The sequence below is a fragment of the Manis pentadactyla genome, chromosome 3 (genome assembly GCF_030020395.1).
Source record: "Manis pentadactyla isolate mManPen7 chromosome 3, mManPen7.hap1, whole genome shotgun sequence".
Classification (NCBI taxonomy): domain Eukaryota; kingdom Metazoa; phylum Chordata; class Mammalia; order Pholidota; family Manidae; genus Manis; species Manis pentadactyla.
The window spans coordinates 36,670,753-36,689,871 of NC_080021.1; the positions used below are offsets into that span (position 1 = coordinate 36,670,753).

The 19,119-nt window shown below is 43.6% G+C and overlaps 1 protein-coding gene across 3 annotated transcripts in view; it reads left to right on the forward strand.

Moving 5' to 3' along the window:
• The window catches only part of DPYS (dihydropyrimidinase), a 133,354-nt gene that overhangs the window by 104,358 nt on the left and 9,877 nt on the right, over nucleotides 1-19,119 (forward strand). The window contains exon 9 of one of the 3 annotated variants that reach the window (XR_005022895.2): nucleotides 17,324-17,500. Coding sequence is in view for 2 of the 3 variants with exons in the window: in XM_057497832.1 (XP_057353815.1) it covers nucleotides 17,324-17,362 (39 nt within the window). In the remaining variant the exon portion in view is untranslated. Of the gene's footprint in view, nucleotides 1-2,113; nucleotides 2,162-17,323; nucleotides 18,199-19,119 lie in introns of those variants that run through there. The other 2 variants (XM_057497832.1, XM_036876487.2) reach the window with 2 other exon arrangements.

Here is a 19,119-nt window from a genome sequence, read left to right on the forward strand (position 1 = left end):
TCAACATCTCCAGCTACAGCTGGGATGTCTCTCCCAGTTGTTTCTCCTCCCTCTGCCTGCCCACTGTCCAGGAGGCAGCATCCTGTAGGGGAAAGATCATCGGCCTGTCACAGGCTTTAAAGCCGCAAAGGCTAGATTTGAACCAATTGATCAACATACTTGATCTCCTGGACCTCAGTCTCTTCACTGGTAAGGTGGGAACAATTAATACCTCCTTTGCAAAGGTTAGTTGCCTCTAGGGTTTGTGGGAGAATTCAATGAGATAAGGCATAAATGCTGAACATGGTGCTGAGCAAAGACCTCAATCCACATCAGCTACTGTTATTTCTTTGAGCTTGAATGCTTTTTTGTTTATTCTATGTTGAGACAGAACAAGGCCATCTAATGCCACCTTAGGAAATTTCCATCTCCTCTGAGTCATGGTTTATGGCCATTGTTGCTCAGTAGTACAGTTACAAAATGAGAACTAAAGCACAAAGCAGATCTCTCTGTGGAAGAGGTTCCATAGAGATTGACTATGATCTTCCCATTTCCTTCTGTTTCCTCTCTGACTTAAAAGTAAGGTGTGGGCAAGCCCATCTTCTTGCCCCAGTAATTTATGAAACTACATGAGAAATGAAACTCACTGTGTATCAGATTTTCTCACAAGCAACTAAACATAAGTCTGTCAGTCTCATAAAATATATTATTTGAGTTAATTATTAGGGAATGAGATGTTAACAATAAATGGAATTAAACCATTTCTGCAGTTAGTTCTTCCAAAGTAATAAATGTTTTGAAATTTTATTTTCACATAAACCAAACTTGAACGCTAGGAGTTCATGCATCAGAACCCATACTAGAATGGGAAGAGAGAGGAAAAACCATTTGTTTGTTGGAAGCATTCAAACGTGGATCAGACTTAAACTTCATTCAGGCAGGAAATGAAAGAGTCACAGAGATAAAAGGCTAGAAAGACCTTTCAGCCTCACATAAGAGAGAGGAAGCAATGCGGCCCCATGGCTATCCTGCCCTCAGTTCCACTCCCTCCTGGCTCCACTATTCACTGCTAGCTCTGCTCTTGGACAGCTAATATTTATTGTTTATTATGTGCCAGATATTGGCACCAGATATAACATTATAAACAGAAGCAGATATGGTCCCTGCCATTCTGGGAAAAGCAAATGTTGATCAAATAATCACAAACCAGCCTACATTTATAATGGTTCCAAGGGCTGCAAAGAAGAGGTATACAATGAAACAAGAACCTGGGAGAGAGCTGATGATTTGGAGAATGGTCAGGAAGAGCTTCCCAGAGAAGGTGATGTATGAGCTGAGACCTAAAGAATAAGCAGGAGATAGCCAGGAAGAGCAGGGCAGAGAACATTCTATGAGGCTGGAGATGGGGAGGCCAGGACCTGGTATTATGAGTAAGGGAATGAAGGCTGAAGAATCTGGTGGCAAAGAGAGAGAGAAGCACTGGAGAGGCAGGCAGGAGCCAGGGCAGTGTTTCTTCATCCTAAGAGCAATGGGAAGCCTTTGAAGGATCTTCAGCAGAAGCATGGCCTGATCACCTGATCAGATTTGCATTTGGTAAGGATCATTGGAGCTCTAGTACAAAGGGTGGATTGGCTTGGAGGGCAGCAGAATGGAAACTGCAGACCAGAAAGGAAGGAAGATTAAACAGCTCAACTGTAGCAGCCTCTTAACTTAACTGAAATAACAAGACATAAAGGCTAATTCTTGTGGACCAGAAAGCCCAGTTTCTGAGCAGTAGCATCTAACACACTTTTTTTCAGGTAATGTGCTGGGTTCAGGAAATAGGAAATCACCCCTTTATGGATGAGCTGGCCTTGGAAGGGTGCAGTCAAAAAGTAACTTTAATCTCTCTCCTCCGTTGGGTTAAATTTTGAGCAGATGCCATAGCTCTGATGAGTCTGCTTAGATACCAAGTAATAGGAGCCTTCTTCTGGCATTAGAAAATCAACTCCAGGCTAGTGATGACAAAATGACAGTCCAGTCTAGGATAATAATTGAAACACTGAATCTGATTACATAAATTGACTCTTCTCACCAACCACACCCATTTTCTTCTCTCCTCTCTGCTCCCTTTCTCCCCACTCATCTGGTGCAGTTTCTTCCAGCAACTCACAATCCCAACCTGTGACTCTGGGCAAGTCACCGAGCCCCTGCTCCTGACGTCGTCAACTCTAAAATGCTGATCGTATTTTGTCTCCCTCCCTGAATTGTCAAGAAGCTTAAATTGATTGTATTTTGATCAGTGTCTAGCACATAATAAACTTTCAGTGTTAGCCTAGCAATTACTGTTTTTAGTGCCTTCTCTTTTCCTTAGGTTTTTCCCATCCTAAAGGAATTCCTCAACCCTATTTTCGATTCAAGCCGCAGTCTGTCTTTCCTTCCCACCCATTTTGAGGAGTCTGTATTCATTCCTCAAAACTTTGCATTTTGGGACCTACATACAACTACTGGACTAAGACTTCTCCCTCCCCTTAAGTTCACCAGTCACCACGCACGATGACTGTCTCCTCACCTTCCCTGTTAGTCACATAAAATCTCTTGTTGAAACTCACATTTCATTTGACTTCATTGACACTGTGCTGATTGATTTCTTAATTAATTTAACAAGCAGGGGACTTTAAGATAGTTGCTATGGTTCCCTTTGTTAAACTTCACCAGGAAGGAACTCTGGCAGGTCTTATATTCAAGTAGGGAAAATGAGCAGAGAATGGAGAAGAAATCAAGGTCCAACTCTACAGTGGCAGGAAGGGTGGACTGGGCCCCCAGCCTCTGGGCTCATGGTCCAAAGCCCCTCTCTGTGGTCTGAGCTATAAAATAGGAGAGGGTGTGTTCAGTCCTTTTGCTGCAGAGTTCTGGTGTCTTTTGTTTGGTGCGCCAGACACCTGAACTAGATGCCAGAATATAACAATGAAGGGCCAGCTCAGAGTCCTGGAGACTGGACAGACCAAGAAAGCAGTGTTTCCAGTACAGTATGGTAAGGACTGGGGCAGTGGCAGGGGGCTTTGGGAGCAGAGAGGGAGGATGTCAATCAAAGATCCCCCTTGTATCTCCAGCAACCCCTTCTCAACCTTCTTTGCCCATCTCACTGCCTCTGTCCTCTCTCCTGAAGCTTCTCTAGTTCCCTTAACTCTTAATGCCACATTGCAGTTATGGTTGGCCTCACCCCCAGAAAGAGCACTGTTATTTGTCACGGCAATTATTTTGCACATGCTGGGGCTGTCTTCTCAATAGGATTTCCTCATCACCAAGAGCCAGATCTTTTGCTTTCTTTTTATTCCTCATCATAACCTGTACCTTGATGGGTAAATTCATCACCATTCCCAAGCATCTAACACAATCCCTGGCATATAGTAGGAAGTCAAAAAGCTAAGCTCGTTGAATAAACACATATTGACAGTTAACCATAACAAAACAAAACTGGTGTAATTAACAGGTTTGGGGCCACGTAAGGGTTGAATCAACCCTTCTCTCTCTCAGATTGTGGGTCCTTTTACGTCTTACTGTGCCTTTGAGGTGGAAAGGTGTTGTGGGGGGGGCAATAAATCAATGGTAGCTGTTACCTTTTTCCTGTTTTTGTGTCTAGTCCAAGCTCAAAGCAATTCCTGACTCGCACAGTCTGTTCTCTGAGCTCTCGTAAGGCACGACATATACAATTTTGACAACCATCAGCCATGAACATTCTAGAAGAGTTTGGAGTTCTAATAGCCCACCCAGTTCACTGTCCCCCCCAGAGTCCTCACCTTGGCAGTCTCTGAAAGGGTTGAGTTTGAGTAAACCAAGTCCAGTTACACACTCCTGTTTTTTCCCCAACCATGTGCCATTCTTCTAACTGGGCTATGAATTCCTCCAGACAAAGACCACAGCTTACTCATCTTTGCATTTCCAATGCCTAGCAATGAAGCCAGGCCAAAAATAGGTACAGCTGTGGAAGGCAGCTGGCAATTCCTCAATAGATTAAACAATTATCATATGACCTAACACTTCCCCTCCTACGTATATACTCCAAATAATTGACAAGAGGTGTTCAAACAAAAATTTGTACACTAATGTTTATAGCAGCATTATGCATAATAGCCAAAAGGTGGAAACTTAAACATCCATCAGCTGTTGAATGCATAAACAAAATGTGGTATATCCATACAATGGAATATTATTCAGCTATAAAAATAATTTAAGTACTGACACATACTACAACACAGATGAACCTTGTAAAGATAAGTAAAAGAAGCCAGAAAATATTGTATGATTCCATTTATATGAAATACCCAGAATATGCAAGTCCACAGAGGCAGAAAACAGTTCGGTGGTTGCCAGGGGCTAAAGGAAGGGAGAAATGGGCAGTGACTGCTTCAAGGGTATGTATGGGCTTTCTTTGGGGGCTGATAAAAATGTTCTGAAATTAGAGAGTGGTGATTGTTACACAGTATCATGAATGTATGGAAAGCCACCGAATTGTACACTTGAAAAATGGTTGCAATGATAAGTGTTCTGTTGTATGTATTTAACCACAATAAAAACTAAAAAAGAAAAGCACGCAACCATTTTAAAAGTAAGACTTAAGTGAGGGGTTTAGGAGTTTAGGTGATTGGAATGTCTGAAGGACAGATGGAGGGGGAAAGAATAGTGAGCCTCCTAATGATATCACACACATTAAGGGGCTTAGCTGCAACCCCCTCAGTGGTCCTCCAGGGCTGAAAAACCAAGTCCTTCCAGGTGATATGAGAGAGAGAGATGGGAAATGAGTGGTCAGAGAGCTAGATGTAGCAGTAGGCACTGTGCAAACCCCCTTAGGTCCTGGGCTGGGTGTGGAGACGATTTGTGATGCTGAAGTTGCTATAACAGCATTCTTCCTGGTCAGATTCCTTTGTTAGTTCAACAAGAACCTCTGGATTGCCCATCTGGGCCAGGTATTGTACCCTGCTTGCTCCATCCTTACTGCCTCTGGGGTCATGGACCTGTGCCCTCCGCCCACTCCCCAGGCTGAAACCTGTGGGGACTTCCAAAAAGTGACTTTGCTTATAGTCACAAGACGTGACCACCACGGAGTAAGATTTGGCAGCAGCAGGCTCCTAACATCAGTATCTACAGGCCTAAGCTCTCTGCCTTCCTCTGCCTCTCTCTAGCTGTGTGGCCTGAGGCAAGCCACTCAATCTCTCTGAGCTTCAATATCCACGGGGAAGTGATAAGATTGACCCAGCCTGGGTCACAGGGTTGTTGTGAGGCACACAAAGATCAAGTCTGTGAAATTGCTGCCTATCAGATGTCCTGTAAGGGCTCATTTTCAGAGTGGGCTCGGGGCACAGGTTTTGGAGTCAAAAAGCCAGCGTTCAGCAGCTGGGGCATCGTGGACAAGAGACTTAACCTCTCAGGGAACCTCGGGTTCTTATTCTGTAAATGCGGCACGAGCGCGCTTGTCAGAATTTTCTGTGAGGTCCAGAGGAGACGGTGCCCACAAGCAACCAGCACGGAGCTGGATGGGGGCGAGCAGCAGGTAAAGGAGGGCGACCGCAACTTTCCCAGCCAGGGCCATTTGCCTTAGTCACTGCGGGCCCCCGAAAGGGACTGAGGGAAGAGAGGCAGGCAGCGCAGCCTCCCGCACACCCCGTGATGGCGCCTGTCCCGCTCAGCGGGAATCCGACTGCGCTGTCCGAGGCCCAGCCGGGTGGGCGCCTCCTCCTCCGCGTCCGCAGCTCTGCAGCTCTCGCGGGCGCTGCGGACCGTCGTCTTGGGGCTTTGCTCCCCACTCCCCCACCTCCCGCAAGGTCGGGGCTCTCTTCTCTAATGGTTTACAGTACTCGGGCTGGTCTTACAACCTTCGGGCCAGTCGCACTGTAAATAATTTTCTTGTCTTGGGAATTCTAGAATGAAACGGCTTGCTCCCCCCACCACCCCGTCTGAAGGAGCGCGCCCCGCCCCGGCCCGCGGACTGACAGTCCCTGGCCCTGCCTGGGTCTGCTGAGCGGGGGAGAGCCTGCAGCACGTTGGGAGGTTGGAGACGCAGCCCTGGGGGAGCTCATCATAAAAACGTTACCAGGAGTCCAAAAATTACTAGGCTTCTTGGAGTGTATGGATACTATGCAGGCAGTGCTGGGATTTCAAGAGTTCCTGAAAAAAAGGATTTTCTTCTTGTGTTTCTTTGTTAGGTGTTGCTTTCTCTTTTTTTCTTGTTGGTAGTCAAAAAATGGAAGATGGAGCTTCCTGAACCTGAGTTGCAAGATCCTAGAATTACCACGGGATCTAATGGGAAAGGGTTAAACGTAGGAGTGAGCTGGCGTTTCTCTTTATTGAAATCCTTTGGCAGACAGTGGCTTAACACTGAGAATTAAAAAGCACCCTTAGAATAAAGAGTGGGGCCTGGTGTGGGCCAGGACTCAGCCCCAAAAGTCAGTGCCTCTTACACAAAAGGACACGCAACGCGGACCAGGAGCCCACAGCTTGGAGGGAGACGACAGCTTTCATTGCTTCTCAGTGGGTGACCTGGGGAAAGTCACAAAACCTCTCTGAACCTCAATTTCTTGATTCATGAAATGGAAATGATAATACCTGCCCTGCCTGCTTTCCTGCACTGTCAAAAGCAACAAATGAAGTGAAGGTTTTGGACAATAAACAATATAGGTGTAATGAGTGGAATATCATTACAATTCAATGTCATGAGCAAAAAGCCAGTTACTCTGGGAAAGTGGTTTCTACTGAAAATGTTTCAGACCAGGAGAGATTATAAAGGCCATGGGGATTTAAAAATAAATTGGTGAGATGACAGTAATAATGGAAGGGCACTTTTGAGGTGCCAGTAATAACAGAAGGAAGAGTGCCAAGGAAGGGAGAGAGCAGTGGGGCCCACAGGGAGTTCAGCGATAGCAGCAGGGAAGGAGGAGGTGTGGCCGGGTCCCGCTGGCGGAGGCTGGGGGTTTGTTCACCCCAGGCAGAGGTGTTGAGTGGGTGGTGACAGCTTGTGATGTGAGCTTATGATTCTGTGAGTCACAGCACTGTTCATACTGAGGGTCCCATACAAAAGCCAGAGCCAGGAATAGGCATGCCTTTAGGACTGCTCAAGAACCAGGGAGAAGCTGGCTGGCTGGGAGGGCCAGGATGCTGCACTCAGTGGGTGCTGCAGGCAAGTTCTGGGAAAGCCCAGCAGGAGGCCATCAGGGGAGATGAAAAGCATACAGACATGTGAGCTAACAGGTGTAAAGACCTGCCACAGGGATGGGATTGGAGGCCAAGACCAGTTCTGAAGGAGGTAGAATGCTAGGCAGGGTGGAAAGAATGCCACTGGGCAAGAAGGAAACCTAGAAGGCTCCCTGGGACAGAGCCAGGGCTGCAGGGCAAAGGGAGGCTTGATTCCCAGCAGTGAGACACCTGTGTTTAGGTCATGCTCCTCCAGAGGGCAATTAGGGACAGCGGGCTCCTTGAGACCTGGTGCAGTGTCTCATTCCTCTCTAGCCTTTCTGCCTTGCACATTGCCAAGCATGCAGAAGGCATTCAGTCAGTGTTCACTGGAATGAACCAACACATGAATAAGGCCAAATTCAAAATACCCAATAAGCTTTGAATTTTATTCCCCATTTTGGTGACTTTTGACAGCCTTTGGCTTTCTTCTTAGTGCCAGATAGCTAATCCCAAGACCATCCACACTGTGCCTCCTGAGAACTCCTGGCCATCTAGCTCATCTCTGGTCTCCTTCCCTTCTCTTTATATGGTAGATGCGCTCAAAATAGTCACAGTCCACTTAGTGGCTTGTTTCCATGGCATCTTGCTCCTTCATTATGCCAAACCCAACCTGTCTCTAGATACCAGGCATTGTTGTACCTTATTCAGTCCCCAGCTGCATTTATATCCTTTCCCGATACAGAATGTCTTACATTAAGGAAACATCATCTTCTTAGAAATTAATTTTTAAGATGCACTTAAATGCATTTAGGACATGATTTTTTTTTCAACTAGAAATAGAAAACTTCTCCATAACTTCATTGCAAACCAAGTTTCCTTGTCAGCCCTTTTCAGTGACTCTCTCAAAACTGTTTTTCCCACACATAATGTACGTGAGCCCTGGAAAGAGAATCCAGGAGAAGCATCTGGCTCCCCAAATAATGTCTGGTTCTCAAACTTCCACCTATATCTGGGAACTCAACCCCAGCATTGGTCACTGTCATAATCAGCAGTCTCACCCTCAATACTGAAGGAGACTGAACAGTGTCTCAAGAAATGTAGGAGCAAGAGTCACAGTGCACATTTAATTTTATTTTACTCTGTCATTCTTATTACACCAGACCATTTGTATTTTTAAGGTTCCCAACATGGTTTTCAGTGCTATAATGAAGAAGGATCTATCTAGCCCATTCTTAGAATCTGTTTGGCTCCACTCAGAGACTCTGAGTGACTTGCCCACGCCACTTTCTCAGTTGTAAACGTCTAAGACTTAAGAAGCACTCAGATGAGGCCCACTACTGCCAGTTCAGGATATTTTCAAGGTGGATTTTTACATCTGTTGGCAGAACTGTCTGCCACAACAGTGGTCACTTGTAGCCAGTGTGGATAGGCTTGTCGTTGGCCCAGCAGCTAGTCTTGTTCTTCACTTGGGGTCCTTGCCAGCCATTCCCTACCTTCCCATAAAGCACCATATTGATTCCCACATTTGGTATCTCTCACTTAAAAGACCTCTCAAGGCTCAGCTCAATGTATTACAGAAGTCTTCCATCTTTATCCTTCCTTCAATGCTCAATGGGCCTCTACATAGCAGACCATTTATTGTGGCTAAGGTATAATTCCAAGTTCCTTAGAACAACTTCCCTCTGAGTAAGCATCAAAAATCCAATTTTGATTTCTCCTGCTCTTTCTATGCCTGCACTTAGAGCTAAAGGGGATATATAAAGTTCATGTGAACTGCAACTTGTAAGAGAGATTTTTCTAAAGGGCTGGTTGTGCATACTGCACATGGAGTAATTCTTGTAGGGGAAAGTCTTTGCTGCTTGCTCACTGTACTGGGTTGAATTGTGTCCCCCATAAAAATATGTTCAAGTATGTCCTAATTCCCAGTATCCCTGAATTTGACTTTATTAGAAGTAGGGTCTTCAAAGATGTAACCAAATGAAGATGAGGGCATATTGGATTAGGGTGGGCCTTAATCCATCAACTGCTGTTCTTAATGATAAGAGAGACCATTATACACAGAAGGAAGGTGGCCAGGTGCAGACAGAGGCAGAAATTGGGAGTTATGCTGCCATAGGCCAAGGAATGCAAAGGATTTCTAGCACCTGCCAGCAGGTAGAGGTGACAGGAAGGAGTCTTTCCTGGAGACTTTATTCAGCTTCTAACCTCCAGACCTGTGAGAATATACATTTCTGTTGTTTCAAGCCCCCCGTTTGTGGTAATTTGTTATAGCAGCCCTAGGCAGCTAATATCTATTCCCCAACCAGAAAACTAGATAAAGGTGAGAAGTTTGAATCTCTTGAATTTTATCCCACCTCCAGTGTTCAGCTTCCCCAAGGATAAATGGCAATTTGCCCAGTTTGTTTTTTGGGTGATATTATTTTTTGTACTTTTGGAAGAAAAAAAAATTCAGATTTCCTTGTCCCCTGATATTGGTAACATTATTACCCATAATGCGTAATTCATTTGAGATTCTACCTAAATATTTATAGTTCCCCCTGAGGGAGTAGAAATGCCTGACTGATACCGTGATGAAAGGCTACTGGGGAGCGGCTCCTGGCTGTGCCGCATACCACTGGAACCTTCCCTCCTGCCCAGCTAGTGCACTAAACATGGTGGCTGCCTGAGATGACTCATTAACCACCTGCAAGGACAGCAGGCAACCTGGGGGTCACATGTGATAAGTAATGGGGATTATAATGACCACTGTAAATTCTCTTCCAAGGAAAATCTCCAAACAAAGTGCTTTTTAAATTATTTTTTATTTTGTCTTTGGAGAAAGAATTCTAGAAAATATCTGGGTCACTGACTATGGTGGGGAATTGATCTCTGAGATCAAGGAGGGCAAGTAAGAGGGAATGAAGATGATGATCCATCAGATTCCCGGGCTACCAGAGCTTAGCAGAGTCCTCAAACTCATCGACTCCAAGTGGCATTTTACAGACAAGGGAACCGAGGTCCAGAGAAGGAAAGCTACTCAACTAGAGCTCCATGTCTAGCAAAGGGCAGAACCAATATCAGAGTCCAGGACTCCCGTCATAATCCAAATTAGAAATCAAGCACTGAAAAAGTGGGAGGGTTTAGACGCATGGATGTAAATTTTGTAGAACCCCACTTTGTAGCTGGTAACACACGTTTCCCAAGGGAGAATATATGGAGCAGAGGCCACAGACCACAAACTCATGGTTTGACCTCTACTTTATATTTTTAAATTATATTTAGCTTCATTCTTAACATTGAAAGATTCAGTGAGTTTTCGTAAAACTCTGGGCTGCTGGCTGCTCTGGGAAAAGTCAGCTAATGTGTGAGAAACTCAGAAAGAGCTGCCCTCCTCTCAGATGGGTCCAGGCTGGTTTGCCCCACCACCTGGCTGGCTTCACAACTCGTCCCCCGCAGGCCCTGGAGTTTGCAGCCCCTGGGAGCCGGGCAAGAAGGACAGATGCCCTGAGCCCAAGGCTAACAATTAGGATTAGAAATGGCGGAGGGTGAAGGGAAGCTAGCAAAGGAGCTGGGAGACAAGAAAAACCAGAGAGCCTAGGTCACATCTTGTCCAAAAATTCAGGGACAGAGTTTTCAACTATTTTTAGATAAAGTAACAGGATGTGGAAACCAAAAAAAGTGATCAGTTCTCTGATACTGCACATTGGTGATGACTTATGCAAAACATCCTACTTCCTATTTTTAACTAGATCAGAGAAGCTGCATCAGAGGGCTCGCTGCTGACTCATCCTGTTGAGGGGCCTTTCTCTGATAGATTCATAAATGCCATCTACAAAAGTTGAGACCATTTGAGAAGGGAAAAAAAGGCAGTAAAGACTTCTTCACCCAGGGTGTTCTTACAGTGTTCTGATTGTGATTGGCCACAGTTTTCTGGAAATTGTCCAGGATTTCATGGTTGAATGGTGCAGACATTCAAAAAGAAATCAATCACTTATTTAAGCTGAATTAATGATACTGTGTCTTTTTTTGCACTCTCTAGTGACAACTTTTTCAGTAGATAACAGGGAGAATTATGCTGATTTTTCAGCAAAATTATTTTCTAGGTGTATAAATATCCCTAATCCAGGGCTAAGCATTTATTGGAGAAAAGGAATCAGGAGCAAGAGCAAAGGATTCTCAATGCTTTGTGAGAACTACACCATGACGCCAGTGGGACTTGAATGAGACCTCAGCCGCCGTGGAACGCAGCCCCTCCCCAGCTCACTAGTAGGAAATGGAGCCTTAGCAGATGCTGTGGGGGCCTAGTTCCACCCCGGGGCCACACCACTTCAGTGTGCTCCAGTGATTTCCAGCTGCCCGGCTCTGCTGTGCTTTGCCTGGGGGCTTTTTCATAACCAAGGAGAGTCAGCTATCCAGGGAATGAATAACACCCAGAAGCGACAACAGCCCACAGCCAGCAACTGGCAGGAGTTGGTGTATAGATACCCCAGTCCTGCACCCCTCGGAGAGATAACCTCTATGCACGGGTCCTACAAGCCATTTAACACAGAGACTAGGATGCTGGCTTTGGTAGGGAAAGAACTCACTAGAAGTTAATGCTGTAAAAATGTTTTGTTTTCATTGTTTGTGTGTGCAAGTTGTCACTTTATGTATTCATATATAAAGTGTACGTACTATGTGTATAATGTACGTATAATATTTGTATATAATAAAGTATATATGATGTATACACACACACATTACTTTCTATTTATGGAAGGTGATACCATTTTTCCATTTACAATTATGTTATAAGGTTTCCTCTTAGAATGGACTTATTTAAGCAAAAATTCTGAGTTGACTGAAAGAACATTTAAGTACATGAGAGAGCATGGCCTCTGTCAATATGATAAAAAATTGCAGAGGGCCTGCATGGATGACCACAGTTAGTCCGGTGTCCTCCTGCCCCATTTTGCAGATCCCTCGGGTGTTGTAGCAATGGCCAAGGAGCACAAGAGGACAGAAGGCTGGCTGTAGGCCACTCGCCTCTATTTCAAGCAGGGCAAATGTGTCTTCACTCAGTTGGGAATCTGTGCTTGAAAGAGTGAATCAGAGGAAGAATCTGCTGTTTAAAACTTAAGTTTGAAAATTTCAAATGGAGTCCAACACTTAATTGATCCAAGAGATTGAGGCCCAGAGAGGGTCAATGACATTTGGCGGTTCCCATGTGGAGTTGATGACAGAGCCAGGACAAGCCCCCAGTCACGTAACTCCCACCCGCGTCCTTCCCCCTGGGCTTGCTTCCTGAGGAGGCGGGACTTGGGGACGGCCTTGCAGGAGGCGGGCAGTGACTGGGGGAGGAACCGGGGAGATCCAGGAGGGCCCAAGTGTGAAGGATCTGAAGGTGGCTCTGCAGGGGGGGGTAGATGGAAAGAGCTTGTCACTAAAGGGAGGGTTCAGACCAAGGGAGAGTGAGGCATGAGGTGGGGAAATAGGCGGGGTCAAGCCGGAGGAGAGCCGGAAGGCCTGGTGGGGGGAAGGTCAGCTCACCAGGACATGTGGATCCAGATCTCTGAGCTGGGAAATGACACATAAAAACCATGCTTTAGGAGGCAGCGTGACAGAGAGTAACTATGTCCAAATACTGCTTCAGAACACACTGTGGACAAGTTTCTTAGCCTCTCTGTGCCTCAGTGTCCCCATCTATTCAATAGCAATAGCATGAGAACTTCCTTCAGGAGATTTTGGTGAGCACTAACGGAAATAAGACACCATAAAAAGTATCTGGTACCTAGTAAGGGCTCAATAAATAATGGCTATTATGATGTTTTCTCTGAAGGACTGAATTGAGCCAAGAGAGGGAAGGGCTTTGGCTAAGCTAGAGCTAGAATTAGAAGTCAGTTCTTCTAATTTCTAATTCAATATTCTTTTTCTTTCATTGCATAATGTTTTTAAGCAGGGTATTATTTATTTTATTGAATGTGCTAGCATTTGCACTTGCAAGACATAGCACCAGTATTGTTTCAGTACAAACATACTTCAGCAATGGCTTCCTTCGGGAAAAACCATGCTGATTGATTTCTTTCACTCCCTCATTAACATATCGCATTTAGAGTGAGTGCACTGCTTGCTTTGAAAAGCGAGACTTCCCATTTTCAGGTCTTCAGCCACTGACATCGAAGCCTGACTTCGAGCTGTATGAAATTACACATGACATTTAGAATTTAATAACTAGTCTGGTAGCTTCTTTGTGTCTGTGGAGAAAAAAACATTATTTTGACCAAATGTTATCTTTTTCCTTTTTTCATCAAATAAATCATACTTACGATCCAAGAGCTTCTGTTGTTCTTTATGATTCACTGATCAACCATGAAAGAACAAAACACCCAAAAGCGGAAACGTGGATGTCAGCATGTGGGTGGCCCTCTCCCAGAGACTGCGGGCTCCCAGAGAGTCAGGACTTGAAGAGATGGCCACTTCCTCAGAGACTCTGTAGCCCACCGCCTTCATCGTGTAGATGGGAAAATTAAGCTCAGGAGGGTGAAGTGACTTCTGCAAAGTCACCAAGCTAGTTGGTGGGTGAAAAGGGATTTTGAACCCATTTTTTTCTGACTTTGAGTTCCCATTGCATCATGTCCTGCAACAACTCATGGAATCCTAAGAAGTCTTCTTGCCTTGTTAAGCACAGCAAATCCAGTTTGCTGCTTGTTTTGGCAAATGAGTTTTATTGAAGCACAGTCACGCTCCTTCATTTACTTATATCCTCTCTACAGAGGCAGAGCAGCTGCACCAGAAAGCCCCTGGCTACAAAGCCTAAAATATTGACTGTCTGTCCCTACAAGGAGAAGTCTGCCACACCCTGCTGTGTACCAAGCTTAGCTGAAATCCTTTTTGCTTTTATTCTTTTTGTATCAGACCCTACTGTCAAAAGTTGAAGAAAGCGGGTTGGGCAGGGAATAATGGAAAAGGAGAAAAAAGAAAGAGCTACCATTTCTTTATCCAATTTGGGGAGACTTCGTATGTGTCATCTCATTTTATTCTCAGGAAGATGCTGACAGATTGCTGTTTTTAGCCCCATTATATAAATAAGAAAGCTGAGGCTCACGGAGATAAGAGCTAAGTTGCCTAAATTTGATGTCACTATTAGCAGAACTAGGATTTGAATCCAGCCTTCCCCATTCTAAAAATCTCTATCTAGTATACCACATGATTCTCAGAGTCAAGGTTACTTTCTGTGTTTAAAAACACTTGATACACCATTGCCTAAATTGAAATAGTTTAATTAAAAAATAATGCTGGTTACCAGATTATTTGATAAGTACTTAGCGATGGGTGAAAATGGTCTAATCCATGATGCTGTAATCAGTATTGTGTTTGAGTGGTCAATCACACAAGTGAGAGAGTTGGACTGCAGAAATTTAGAACAGAGCATTTTTTAACAATTAGCATTTTGCATATTTGAAGAAACTTGATGGATTAATGATCCCTTCAGCAACAGGCGGAATGGGAATCCCATGTGTATGTCTACACAACTAATTACGTAGGCACCATGTTGATGTGTTTTTATGTGATCAGTAATCCCTCCTCTCCAAGACTTGCTAAAATTTTCTAAAGCAATGGGTACCAAATATGCCTAGTCGTCTGAATCACCAGTGAAGTCCCTTAACACATGGACTCCCAGGATCCTCCCCCGCTGTCTAGTCAGTATACCTGGGTTTAGGTTTGGGAATCTGTAATGTTATTTCATTTGTTAACCTCTGGAAGAGACTCTGATGGTCAGCTAGCCTGAGGAACCACTGCTGTGGGAAGTGAGCTGAGGGACACCTGTATCTCTGTTGCAGCCCTGCTGGCCCTCCCCTCCTCCCTCTAAGCCTATCCTCTTCCTGAACCCCAGGCTGGGGACGGTGGGCACATTGTTCTTTGTCTTGGCTGGATGAGGCTGGGGACCAGGGCACCACACCATGTATTTCTCAGCATCCGGTAAAGCAGTGCAAACACGTTCTGCCTCCATTGTAATTACTGTGGCTACTTATGCTTTCATTTCTATCATGGCCTTTCTGCTTTCCATTTGCATTTGTGAACATTCATCAAAGGACACCTCAAATGACAGATCAAACTCTGATTTCTTCTGCAACCTGACTATAAAACTCAGGTTTATGGATACCCAGAATTTAGATGACAAAAGGCTATTATCCTGTGTACCCTGTTATTCATCTCCTTTTCCTCTCCCACTTTTAAAAAATGTCACTGCAACCATTAAGGATTAAAACCAAAAGGGACTTCAGACCCTGAACGTTTGGTAGTCTCAGTCACCCATTAACTTAAATCTGTCCTCTCCACTGCATGGGGGTTATATCAGCCTGATACAACAGGCTTTTATGTATAGGTATATAACCACACTTAACCCACATTAATTTTTTAACAAGTTTCTCTCTTTTCCATAGTATAAGTTAAATGAAATAATTGCTGTCAATGGTCTTTGCCAGTGTTATTGAGTGGATGAGAAAGCTAGTTCTTACTCATTTAGGATTAGATATGCTTGTTTCTCTCAGGTGAGTAACACAAAAATATATGATGTGTGAAGATTTCAACATATTCCATATTATAATTAGGATTGATTAAGTCCTAACAGAGAAAGCTGCAGATATATAATCTACAAAGAGGGAAGACAATGTTTAACATTGCACGTAGAACAATAAAATAATTCTATTACTATGAAAGTGTTTCGAATTATTGTATCTTATTGCCAGAGTGAAATATGGCTGACCACAAACTTGGAGTCAGTGAGGACATCAGAATGACACTTGGAAGACCCCCACCCAGTATAGCCACCACGGTGGGGTTCATGAGATGAGAAACAGTGACTCCGGTTAAAATGCAGTACACTTTTATAAGCAATTAAAATTAGAGGTGAACGAGGAAGCTCTATTAAATTACCGTGGGCAGTATCTTTTGGCTTCTACAAGATTAACAGCACATTTCACAAGAGATGTCTTAAGAAATTTAACTAACCATTCCTTTAAATCTAACATGAATAAGCTGCAGTTAAATAAGTATTTTATGTCCCAAGTTAAACTGGCTCTAATAGACAAGCCTAAATCATGTTTTCAGAATCAAAATTGTCTTTTGTGACAGCATCTCCTTGCCAGACAGTCCTTCCAACAGGGACAAGTACTTCAGAGTAAGGGCAAGCATGCCTAACAGGTGAAGACAGCAAGATACTTCCCAGAAGTCTGGTGAACTGTTCAAAGTCCCAGTCTGTTGGAAACAATGGAGATTATGCTACTTAGGATAGGTAGTTTCGATTTGAAGGAAATTAAGATCCCTTTACCAATCTCTCTAATGCCCTTCTCATTGAGAAGAAGGGTAAACTGAGGGAGAGAACCTGGCCGTGGGTCCCTAAAGGGACTGCCTCCCCTGTGCCTTGGCACTTACTATATTATATATAGTATAGTAGCACTAAATGCTACTACATAATGTTAATTATCATCTAAGCACTAAACACTGACTTCCCAACTAAACTGGGAGCATCCCAAAGGCAGGGACCAAGGCGAACTATCTTGACATTACCAGCACCTTCTTTGAGTCTGTTCAAATGTTTGCTGTAGATGTTGATGATGTTGTTAGGTAGATAAGTTAGTTAATGAATAGAATTTAGAAGTGCAAGAGCATCCAATTCCCTCTAAAAGTTGAGCAGTTCATTCTTTGCCATAGTTAATATGGAGCATATACCTTCTGTATAGGAGCAATACATGGAAAATGAGAGTAGAAGTTCACACATTGTATCCATTTATTAATATATTTATAAACACTTGTTTATTTAGAAAATGCAACAATGTGTAAAATCATCAGAATATTTAAATAGGCCAGAACCACAAAGGCATCTTTACTTTCTCCGATCATTTTTTGGTTGAAAGTCATGCCATTTATATTACCATTTTCCTGAATATAGGCTGTAGAACTGGTCCTGCATGTTAATAGTTATTATAGGTACAATTATTCCATGGTTTAATAATTTAGGGAAATTCCAGGTGAAACAAAGTTAAGAGAGATTTCTTTATTACAGAGTTTCTCAAGTTTTTGAATTATGCCAACATGGTTTCTGAATCTTCAAGGTTGGAAGGCAGGTAGGATGGATTCACTAGCATCATGTAATTCTTTATGGAACAATTAAGGGACAAGGGATCTGAGGAACACACTTTGGGAAATTGCTAAATCAGACAGTTTTCTATTGTAGGCTCCTTCTGTTAGAGAAGCTTCACCATCCAAGACCTGAAATGCAAGACCTGCAATTCTGTAAAACTTCTTGGAGTGGCGGTTCTCTATCCTGGCTGCCCATTAGAATCACCAGGGAGCTTTAAACAGGCCAGTGCCCAAGCCTCATCCCAGGCCAGCTACATCAATGTCTATGAGGGTGAGTTTTCTGATCTATAAAGTGGTAATAAGACCTACCCCCAACAGGGTTGCTGTAAAACACAAATGCGATCATGCATGTAAAATACCTACTCTTCGAAAAAAAATGTTTCTTTCTGGGGATAGTGTAGATTTCCAATTCAGAAATAGAGAAAATATTATGAAAATAGAAAATCACTATTTGGCCTCCCCAGTTTTGCACCCATGGATGCTAAAATTAGAGGGTAAATGAATAATGGCGAACAAGATGTTTGCGTTGTCTCAGAGTATTTCTCCACAATAAACTAGTTAATTGCAAAGGGAAACTTAGTAAGTTTCCTGTGAAAGACCATGACAGACCCCATCTTAACCCAGTGATGTAAGGCAGCCTCACCAGTAATGAGGGACCTCAGCGTCACGATCCAAGGGGACACTGAGCAGAGCACATTCTGTAGTATTCCTGCAAATGTACATTATCTGGGTTTACTTACCAGGAAACATGAGACAAACCCAAATCAAAGGACATTTTACACAGTAACTGACCGGGACTCTTTAAAAGAGTCAAGGTCATGAAAGAAGACTGCAGAGCTGTCCCTGACTGGATGGGACTGAAGAACTATGAAAACTAAAAGCAGTGTGTGAGCCTAGATTGAACTAAGTACTGGAAAAGGGATATTAGTGGGACAATTGACAAAGAGTCAATAAACTCTGTAGATCATGCATTTTTCACTGTTTTTTTTTTACCTGGTTTTAATAATTGTGCTATGGTTATATAGCATGGTAATATTTGGGGATGATGGATGAGAGTAAATGGAACTCTGTACTATTTTGCAACTTTTTTGTAAGTCCGAAAAATTTTCAAAATGAAAAGCTAAAATATAAAAAACTTAATGTGTCTATTTCTTTCTCCTTCTGGGACTTGAGAGATAATAGAATCAATATTCAAGGAGGTTTTTCTCCCTCCTAGGTACTTGGAGTATAGGGAAAATAGGCTCCTGTACTGTATAGTATATACTGAGCAGAGGGAAAAGGGGCCCAAGATGTGCTTTTAAACAAGCATTCATATGATTGGACACATGTGGTTCCTAGGTAACCTCGTCCTAACTACCAGATAGAGGATTTGGTAGAAGAGGAAAAAGCAGAAACAATCCAGGAAAGTAAAGGGTAGGAGCAGAGGGGGTGGTGAGAGGAAGTTAGGAGCTGCTGGTGGTGGGTTTCAGAAAGAGTTCTTGGCTTTTGAATTAAGGGGCAGAGGAAGAGAGACAGTTGTGAGGAGTAGGGAGTCGCTATGGATATTTTAGGAAGGGCAGAGAAGGGACAGGGAGTTTAAAGATATTTTGCTGGCATTATGCATATATGTTCTTTTTGCCATTTTCTTGTGAGTCTGCAATAAGGTTTTGATTTTTTTATATATATTTTTTCCTGTTTTTCCTACTTTGAGTAGCAGTCTATGCTGTGACTCGTCCTCAAAGGGCCTGTTTATAATCCTGTTACACTGTGACACGGTCCCGAGCATGCGCCTTGTTCAGAAGACAGACAACATAACCATTTACCACTGACACAGGTAGATCTGTGGCCTTATGAAGAAAAACGGTTTGGCTCTGCAGGCTCAAATCCCACACGTCCGTGCACTACATCCTC